The sequence below is a fragment of the Etheostoma cragini genome, chromosome 22 (assembly GCF_013103735.1).
Source record: "Etheostoma cragini isolate CJK2018 chromosome 22, CSU_Ecrag_1.0, whole genome shotgun sequence".
NCBI lineage: Eukaryota > Metazoa > Chordata > Actinopteri > Perciformes > Percidae > Etheostoma > Etheostoma cragini.
Genome location: NC_048428.1, coordinates 12,277,714 through 12,288,186, shown reverse-complemented (window position 1 = coordinate 12,288,186; position 10,473 = coordinate 12,277,714). Strand labels below are relative to the sequence as shown.

General features: G+C 41.6%; 1 protein-coding gene and 1 long non-coding RNA gene across 2 annotated transcripts in view; one reads left to right on the top strand and one right to left on the bottom strand.

Annotated features, from left to right (window-relative positions):
* Positions 1-2,741: 2,741 nt before the first annotated feature.
* The window catches only part of stau2 (staufen double-stranded RNA binding protein 2), a 97,767-nt gene continuing 90,035 nt past the window's right edge, over positions 2,742-10,473 (bottom strand). Inside the window, exons 14-15 of the mRNA XM_034861749.1 lie at positions 4,662-4,727; positions 2,742-3,518 (exon numbers count right to left, since the gene is read on the bottom strand). Of these exons, the coding sequence (XP_034717640.1) occupies positions 3,483-3,518; positions 4,662-4,727 (102 nt within the window). The 3' untranslated portion in view covers positions 2,742-3,482. The remainder of the gene's footprint in view (positions 3,519-4,661; positions 4,728-10,473) is intronic.
* LOC117937662 lies at positions 3,799-4,608 on the top strand. Its single transcript, XR_004655206.1, has 2 exons — positions 3,799-3,837; positions 4,147-4,608. It is a non-coding gene; the product is annotated as an uncharacterized LOC117937662 (long non-coding RNA).

Genomic DNA, 10,473 nt, shown 5'->3' with positions numbered 1-10,473 from the left:
ATATATACACACACACACACACACACACAAACATTTCACAGGGGGTTTCTTACCTCTTAAAGGAACATGAAACCCTGGTGGTTGTAAAGTTGTACACATATATTTGGCATCCCTAAAGATACCCTACAGTCATGTATGTAGACTGTAAAGATATTGTGGTAGCAATAGTAATTATAATACTAGTCTGATATTGCTTTCAACAACAAAAATGTAAAAATACCTTGTTACATTAGAAAAATATTTACCGGACGTCTACTTTATATTTGATTATTTTTGGCCAAGAAAATAAAAACAATCACGATTCATATTTCTTCTCCAGGCATGTCTTTCTGTTTGTGTGCAGACGTCTCCGAAACGCTTTAATACAATTAAAGGTGATTGAATGAATATAATTAACAAAAAAAAACTATACCAAGGTCATGAGCCCAGGGTTGAGGACTTGAACTTTGTATACATCTAAATTTGGGTCAGCATGTCTTCAGAGCTTTTCAAATGCTGTCCCGGACCTTCCCTCTTTACTGCCGTTTGAGTCATTCAAATGAACTCAAATTCATGTACGTGTTTAATACCAAAAAACTGAGTTTTCTAGAAGCTTGTTAGAGCCAGTAAAGCTCACACACACACACACACAGAAAAATGTCTGTTAGTTAACATGATCATTTCGAAACCAGATCACTAGAACAAAGTAGGTTTCTTGCTGTGAGTTCCTCTGAGCATTACAGGGAAGAGCATGGATGTCAGGGCTTCAGCACACTGCACTCCTTTTCCGTGACTAATCAAGGCTGGATAAAGTTGCTCAGTGGCAGATTAGTTCTAATATGAGGGAGAGTTGTACTGACAGTTTCAATCCTTCTGTGTACAGAAGCAATCAGCACCAAGTGCATCCATGTCCAGCTACTGTTAGAACTCCATGTAGATCAAAACGGCCTCATTGTGTTAAATAAACCTTTATTTAAGCACACGCAAGAATGCTTTTGACTCATCCAAGAAAGAAAACTATTAGGATTTTGGCTTGAGTCATTTACTGGACATTCATCACCATTTAGTGGATACCCCTCACTCTTTTGTCCTCCTGTTAATACAGCTCTAATTTAGAGGACTACAAGGGAGTTGATGGCGCATCTTTCAGATGGAAAAATCAATGACTCTGGCATTTGCTTTTGCATGGCACGAACAAGCTCCACAGCCCCATTGATTTTGTTCTATTTTGGGCGGTAAGGTTCACTTCCCATATTGCTGGTCAGAGCAGAGCAATTCATCTTGGCTCTAACACGGCCCCCAAGCTGCTCTTCCACTACCTGAACAAGCTTCTGGAATAGAGATCTGCCGCTAATGTGTGTGAACAGCCTTGGCGCTACTCAATAGCTAGCAGATGTAGCTGCCAGCTGAGACCATTAGTCAGTGAGGTTGAATTAGACCGTCGCTGTCCCGTTCGTTCATTCATCTCACTAATGAGAGAGAGCAGAGTGGGTTTGGAGGTGCAGAGGTGGCCTGCGTGCTGGAGGACAGCAAAAGTGGTCGAGGTACCTGTAGGGACGCAAGTAAAAGTGATTGAATGATGCAACACAAGTAGCAATAGATAAGGTGCATACAATCAATCCTTGTTGGACCAGCTGAGAGTCATAAAGTTAAAGATTAAGAGTCTCTATTTGGAAAACACAAACCGCTTTTCCTTTCACTGACTGCAGGATGACATTTGTTTCCAGTGTAAATAACAGGATGTCATGACATTACAAAAGTTAATCATTTGTAAAGCTCAATCTCCAAATAGACCGAGTGAAGGACAGCATGAAACAGAAACAGTGTCCTCAGGAAGTCAATTGATATTTGTGGCTGCATGGCTACATATTGAACTGTGAAGCTTGGTAAACTGGCAGGTGGTCAGGGAAATGTTTCAGAGGTATTTAAAAAAAGAAGAGTCTGGTAATGTTCTTGATTTTTCTTATTGTCTACAAATCCCAAGAAAAGACCAGAACCAATGAATTAGCAATAAACAATTTTTGCTAGGGTGCAAGATGGTGCGTTTACACCTATTAGTAAGAGAAAATAAGACACAAAGGAACTGATTTTTTTCCACATGAACTGAGGTGTTTTTACTGCATTTCAGTAACAGAAACAGCCTTATTACACATTGTACTCACAGCGAAGAAGACACGTCCTCAATGTCAGTGAACAAAGTGACTCAAAGTGGCCTTTAGGGGAGGGAGTCTGTGAATTGGACGCAGGCTCTCTTCGCTCAAAAGATGCACTCCAGACAGAATCCAGGCATTAAAAGCACCCAGTTGATGCCTTGGCGGGTCAATACAACACACACAATGGGTGTAGATGTGATCGACAAAACTGTGGGGGGAGAGGGGGACGATCCACTGACACAAAATCACTGGACTTTTCATACACTGGATGACATGCAGTCACGCCGGTACAAAACTCTCTGGAGTTAGTACTTAAATGTTTACTGGCATTGGAGAATAAGCACAAACACTAGTCACTGGCCTCTTTCTCTAGATAAAAAGTAAAACTGTGATGGCCCCTTTGCCTCCACTGTTGGTCAGGTGATGCTCCAGTGATGCTATGCCAGTGTGGGGTCAAGTCAAATGGGAAAGTTAGACCCTTCAGGAAGTAAAGGTTAGTCCGACCTTCCCTCCTGGGTGGACAACACTTCTACTGATTACAGCTAACACCAGTTTTGTCCTTTTTGTCCACATGAAAAAAACGTTTCTGTGTTATTTTTCGGAATATGATACTCTTGCAAGTCATACACATCCATATAGATAGATGAACTCTTTTTTTTATGTCAGCATACAAGGTAAGCTGGGTGACTATATATGAAGACAACAACTACAACTTTCACAGCACTGGCATTGGTTAATTTTAAATACAGTACTCAAGCATTGTTAGATTAATAAAATAAAATAATAAAAAAAGACCGGCAACATATTACCCCCGAAAAAATAAGCTACTGTACGCAAGTAGGTTTCTCCCTTAAAATGTTTCTTTTGTGTTGCAATGGCATGATGTACATATTTGTTTTAACCATACCAACAGACATTTATCCAAAGGGGAAATTGTCTATGCAGTGTATAACTTTGGATTTCCCTTGATTTCATACAGTACCATGCATTTATCTCATTAGTTTGTGTTTCATTTATTTATTTTTTGTCCTGTAAATTTTGACTGAAATCATCAATAAACGTGTTAACATAGCGTTGTCTTCACATAGACTCAGGTAATGGTGTTTTAGTCGGTCATTTCTCGGTGCACATCCACCCTATTGCATGTTGACAGGTTTTGCAGGATACAGTGGCAATCGTGGGGTAGTGGGGACAATGTGGGTTGTAGGTTATGGGACATCAGGGTAAGGGGGTGGGGGGGTGTTAGGGTTAGGGTTTTGTATGCCAAAGGAGGGGTTCAGGGTTGTCAGCTCCTAGACGAAAGCCTTTGAATCCTTGCAGACCTGAGTGGTGGTGCCTGAGTTAGTCTGTTTAATGTCCGTCCTCCCTCCCACATGGTTCACTGGTCTGAAAAGACAAATAAAACCGTGTTAGGGCAGATTTTGTCCCAGACCTTGAGCAATGTTGCTAATAATCTGTCCTGCTGTCGGTCATTCGTTATGCATGTTCCCTTAAGGGAGATTCCAGGATTTAACGTGTAATTCTGAAGAGATAAGGGATTATTGTAAAACAAAACCTTTAAAGAAATCAAAAGTTTTGCCACTGTTACTCTCAACATTTCAGAAGTCCTTGACCTCAATCTGTTGTCATTTTTGTTATCATAAAGGACTGCAAATACAGAATCATTTGTGGGGGTGCAGAGAAAAGGAAAGAAGCTGATTTAGAGGTAAACGGTGCATTTTCATGTTGATAACTGCAATCATCTGAAGCCTCATGACCTAAAATGTGTTAACAGCAAAGTATGGGTGACTTAGTAAGTTTTAGAGACCGAGAGGAAATACCAAAGAAAGATATGAGTGATTAACTGCTCAAAGTGTAATTGCTGCCATATTTGTTCCTCTCCTGTGATGGTGACGTAAATGAAGTTGTTAAAACGTTGCGGTTGTCTTTCCTCTCTTTGTTCCTTTCCTCTTTCTCTCTAAAGGAGACACAGGGCTGCAAGAAAACAACCCTGCTTAAACTTTTTTTTTCCCAGGGCACACCTACTAAGAAAATACTCCAAAAATGCTTGACAGTGATTTCTTCCCTGGTTTCCAATCCCCCCACGTGTTTCTACTTCATTCTCAACTGTCGTTTATCCTTCCCTCCCTTCCTCTTCGTGGAGGCGAGGTACGTGGAGGAAGCCCTCTTTTCAGTCACGACTGGGACTTGGTGATAGCCATCATGCAAAGTATTGAACACCGACAGGAGTGTAAAGCATGTAAATTGCGACGCCTACTGTTGCTTTCCTATGGAGGAAAACTGTTGAGCGGAAATGTTGGACGTGTGTGTGTGTGTGTGTGTGTGTGTGGGTGGGAAGGGAGCTGATGATGGGCCAGCCTGCAGCGCTGAAAATTTGCAAAAAGCCAGATTGGCACACACACACGCACATCTGGCTCCACACTAGTCAAGCGTGTGTCCACCCTGATTGGCCGATTGATTAAACATCCAACACTGAGTGAGCGTGGAGCGTCTGTCTGTGTATTCGGCGTGAGCGGTGTCCGACCGTACCTTGATGGGGCCGTCCACCGGGTCCAGTCCTTGCTCCGACAGCTGTTTCAAGGCACTTAGAGCAGCCTGAGAAGAGAGGGAACAACAGATGGTTGAGTGAGTGAGGGAGGAGGGAGATTGGGTGGGAGGAGAGTGAGTGTCACCCTTCAGCTGCTTTTCACATTACACTTACTCTGGGAAACCTGATGCCAGCAGGACACTTTCCCTTCGCTCTCTGTTGTCTTTGGCTCGTCTCTGCTGACTGTTTATCTAGCGTTATTGGGTTAACATTTCCACTTTATGTTTTGGCTGCTCTGCATTTCCCTAAGTCAATCTGAGTGACATCTGTATTCTCTCTGACCACAGCTAAACAAATAGCAGCAGGTCTGAAAAACCTATAAATCAAAATGGTAACAACATGCAGAATCTCATCCGTGTAGCCCATAACCCACACTAAATAAGTGAAAATAAACAGGTGTGTGTAACATTTATATTGTTAATTGTGTAATGACTTAATTGTGTTCAATTTGTCATTGAGGAGGGAAGCTTTCAGTGCCATATTACACTTCTTGGCCTCACGGTATCAAGGAAATAGCTGAGAATGTACTGTTTGTTCCACATTTAGTTCATAATTACAACCAGCTATGTGTAGCAATCTAATGCCATGCCATTAAAAAAAAACTATTTGCTATCTTTATTTCCATGAATTTACACTATGCAGCCTAAAAAGTTCACTGGTGCCTTGTGTCAAGCCTTCATCAGGAACACCATGATGTCATTTCCTTCCTGCTCATCACCCGCCTTTCTGTGCCAGTGAGGGAGGCTGCTGGTGATGTGAGAAGGGTCCGGCCTGATATCATAATATACACAACACGTGTGCGAGTCAGAGGTGCAGTGTAGACTGACACACATGCTATGTGAAGTAGAACTGGGAGATAAACAAAATAACAAATGAAACCTGAGAGGCAGAGGTGTTTTAGTGAAACTTTCTTGACATTTGTATCGTAACGATGTAACTTACAAGTGTTGATCAACGCCTGTGGTGACACTTAAACAACCACTGAGCTAAACCATTGTCGCCAAAAAAAACAACAATTAATGTCACAAGCAGAAACCACTTGTGGACCACTTCTAGAAAAGAGCTGTCTTAAGAGTGAACTGGTTGATCTGATCCTAACCAGAATGCAGGTTTGATCCTTCCTTCATCCTAAAGATTGGCTCCAGATGTGTTTGCCCCTCTGTTTCTTAGTGTTGGAGCAGAGGGGGCAGCTGGGGAATATATTGCCCAGCAGAACTGACACTACTGGGACTAACTGTGTGAACCGCTTACTTCAATACCAACCATCAATGAGTTCAAATACAGTATATTTCTCATTCAGTAATGGTGAAATGAAAATGAAATCTGTTATTTTGTCTTCATGCTGTCTAACAGTGTATGAATTGACCTTTAAAAGGCACCACCAACAACCAACTGTGTTTACAAATGTCTTGTTATGTGCTTTCAAATGGGAGACAATTAAAACATGGAAACATGTATGGAAATAGCAGGTGGACCCATGTCAGTTTGCATGTAAGAATGATTGAGTGTGGACAAATATCCAGAAAGTTAATTGCTTAGATGTCTAATGTATGTGCATGAAAATGGTCTGTCAGCGTGTTGTTTTCACCTTTCATATTGCAGATTCTTTTGAGTTATTCATGTTGAATTTATAAATGCACTCCATCATTATTGTAGATTTAATAGTCATTTCATCTGGGTAACTATTTCTATTAACTGCAACACTGGCTGAAACATTCTGATGCTGAAGAGGATGAATCACCCAACAGTAGTTCTTAAACATACTGTGTCGTCTATCTACATATTAAATAATGCATCAGTAATAAAAGTACTGATAAATACTGCTTTATATAAAGTGAACATTACTGTTGAAAAAGAAAAACTACAAAAAAACAAATCACCTTAAAGCTCCACTTTATTGATTTACAGACATCTGGAGCTACAGTGGTAAGACCTAGTCTTTATACTCTATGAGTGGTTAATCAGGGGCGAGATGAGGCATACGTGGCTCTGCTCAGTAGATGTGTGAGACGTGATGACTGGCTGAGTTTACCCCATTATGGAGGCCACCAACATCAATCTGTACTTTATTTCTATTAGTAATATCTGCTACTTGGTGCTGAAAAATTAAATTCTCCCCACAAGAATATCTGAATGGGAGACATTTTTTGATACTCTCAGACAAACAGACATGTGAATCCATGTGAATAATGGTGTGCATTCAAGTTGACATGCACTGAGTGGATACATTTGTCACACTTTAATCCTGAAAAAAATATAAATCCCACTGCATGTCGATGTGTTTCTATGGAATGCAATATGTAGAGGAGGATGTTATACACTATCATCTGTGTGCTTACATTCAAAATCATTTTTAAAGTGTTTAACTTCAGATTATGAGTAACATAAACAAGGAACCATAATTTATGACTGACACGTGCAAGGGTCAAAATCTGGTTTGTATCCATCAAATACAGAAAAAAATGTAATGCTTATTGAAACTGACAAATGTGCAATAACATGGTAGGACTGGTTTGAAAAAGTGTTCCTTTCTCCAGAGACTCAGAAATCCAATGGAACCCCTCTACGTTTGTAACAGACAATTTATGGTGCCAGGAGTTTTTTTTTCTCTGGGAAGATTGACAGCCAGTCAGATTTAAAGCTTGAATATACTTGCAGAGATTTAAGGCGGCAAGCCTGTAGAAGATGACAGCTGAAGGAATGTTTTCATAATTAAGTTGTTAATAAACATAAATCATATCAGGGGTCTCTCAGTATAATCGTTTTCTATATGTATAATCGTGTCATCTCAAAATGACCAAGACTGTCCATACATACTGAACGTAAAAAGTAATTAAGATAAAAAGGGAAACCTAACACAGCCAGATTAATCTAGGACATATGATCAGGTCACACCTGATAATCAACAGGGACAGATGAATCTCCATTTTATCTGGGGACCAATAAATTGTAATCACAACCAACTTCCCCATGATTACCTATTGTTTGTTGTATTTATTAGGTTTGGGATCTTTCTCTCCCTGAGTAAATAGCTAGAGCCCATCTGTTGGAAGGGTGGTGGAGGGGGTGGTGACTGGAGATAAACAGCCATAAATCAGGGGCTTGACGGTGGCCGCACCGCTGATATACAACAGGCAGGCATGAGGGCCGTGGCAGGCGATCCCTGGGCCCAGCACCTCAGCGAAAGACAGAGCGTAAGACAAATACTGGGCCTATCTGTGGGAATGGCAGCCAGTGAAATCATTATTTTTCTAATGAGATAAGTTGGCCATCGTTAAGAGGCAGCCGCTACACTGATGCATCAACACCAGAGTGTTTAGTCTAAGGCCAAGTCACGTAAGGTGGAGGTGTTCCATCTCTGTCATGGAACAAAGAGAGAGTAAGGGATGGGTTAGGAGCCAATGTGCAGAGAAGATGCTGAGTCATTCACAAATGGGGGCTTTTGAAAATTGACGCTTATAACTGAAAAAAGGTTAATGGCCCACTAGGGCGTCACCACATTTGAGGTCTGGGTTAAGCTAGAAATAAACTAGTTTGTTCTATGTGTCGTCTTACCATGTCTGAAGATGTTTTAACGATTATAGGTGTTCCAAACGGCCACAGTCAGAAAACTATCCGTCATTTAGCTTCAAGACCAGTTAATTGTTTAAATATGGGTATAATGACCCATATTTTCAGACAACTTCTCCTGAAATGCATTCGTAGTGTTGCACTTGTTTGAACACAAGATTAAAAAAAAGTTCTGTAAAGAATGAAAAACTAAGCTGTTTGACCATGTAGTATTTCTGATTGAGTGTAGAGGTAGCTTTTTCATTTTTCATTTTCTCACCAGTACCTATGACAGAATGCCCATACCAACACAGCCTCTTAAATATCCTATGAAACAAGTACTGAAGTCAACCTCATCACTCCCTCTTCACATATCCTTTCCTCGCCCCAACTTTAGATAACAACCCAGCACTCTCCATCAATCCAAGACTGGGAGCCAAGCTGTAGTACCCCACAGCCACTTCACACATTCATCTATCTATCTAGCTGTCCCTAGTTCAAAGGCTTAGACAAACAGTGGTCAAATGTGATAGCGTCTGAGGAGGATCTGTGACCGTGGCCGAGCTCCTGATGTGGAGTGACAAGGGCGGCTCATTTTTCTGGACCTACTGCGTTCTTAATGGCTTCCCTGACAGAGGCTTTGCTTCCGTCAGCAGCTTAGTCAAACAAAGGCCCAGTCCCCCAGGAGTCTCTGGCACCGGCCAGATGGATCTGATGATCGTTGGATCACACTGACCCTGACAAATCAGACCCCTGTGTCAGCTCTTACTGCTGGACTACTGATGAAGACATTTCGGGGAATGGGAGCCTGGCTAAGGCCAAAAGGTGTAAAACAAACATTACATGTCATTTAGCTGACGCTTATCCAAAGCGACTCACAACTGATATAGATTAGAAGCTGCACGCCTCTGGAGCAACTATGGGTTAAGTGTCTTGCTCAGGGACACAATGGTTGATGTATCGCAGTGGGAATTGAACACAGATCTCCCACACCAAAGGCATGTGTTATATCCACTGCGCCATCACCACCACCAGTAGAAGGTAGGGCTGGAAAAGAAGCAGAAAGAAATGTTAGGTGGGAAAGAAAGACGAGAGAAGAGGGGATAGGAAGCTACAATCCTTCGATCTCCATCAATTCACCCTCTGGCCCTTTGCAGCCATCAAAGACACAAGGGAGGTCCTAATGAGGTGAAGACCACCAGCACATCCTTCCCTCTCACATACTTGCATATATTTCTCTCCTCCTACTCTGAATCTTCAGAGCAGTAGAAGAAAGAGAAACGTTAGCCAACTTTGCATGTTCTCTTGGCTTTATCAGATCAGATCCTGCCACTGCTCTGCTGGAGGACAGATGAAAGCGTAGAGAACAGCTTAAGGTTTAACCCAATGACCCAGTCTCAGTAGTACAGAGAGGTATTTCCCTCTTTACCAAGCAGATCCAGACTCCCAGGGCTTTCTCTGGCTCTGGACAGTCCAGTTGGACAACTTTAGTTCTTCTCTAATCTTAAATCCAGGCTAAGAGCATTGGTGAGAGCATCCCATCTTTGCTTTGATCCTGCGTTATACTCTAAGTCATGTGTTTGGAAGTCCACATTATCTAAGGGAGCAAGAGACAAGAGAGAGGTAATATTTGGTTTCTTCCTCAGACAAGGTCTTTGGCAGTACTGGAAACCATCCCTCAACAACTCAAAAGACGCATGTGGAAAAATAATTGATTAAAAAGTGATTTAAAGTAGTTTAAAGTCTCAGTTGTGTGCTGTTATGTGGTGTCATGCAGTCCTACTGCTCCTGTAAAGTCAGTGGACACTGATTTTGGGTGCGTATGAGTATGGCAATGCCACAATGGTAATGTTTTTTACCTTGTGAGTAGGGGTGTGTGTGTGTCATAATGGCAAAATGTGGTCCTAGAGACACCTACTGTAGTGGGAACTTCCACAGACGCGGTTTTGAGTAATTTGCCAGGTGTTTATATGTCTGTCTGTTGGCATCACAACAGCACAATATACAGTACTGAAACTTTACAAATGTGTAGTTCACATTCAATATGAAGGCCAGGTTTGAAGATGGGTGTGAGCAAGAGTGGCAAAAGTAGGGGGGTAGAAAGTAGTCAACTTAACACTTTACACCACTGGCCCGATTTTGGCTTTGCAGCTAGTGGGATCCCATCACTACTCTACTTAGTACCACTAAAAAAACACAAACCAC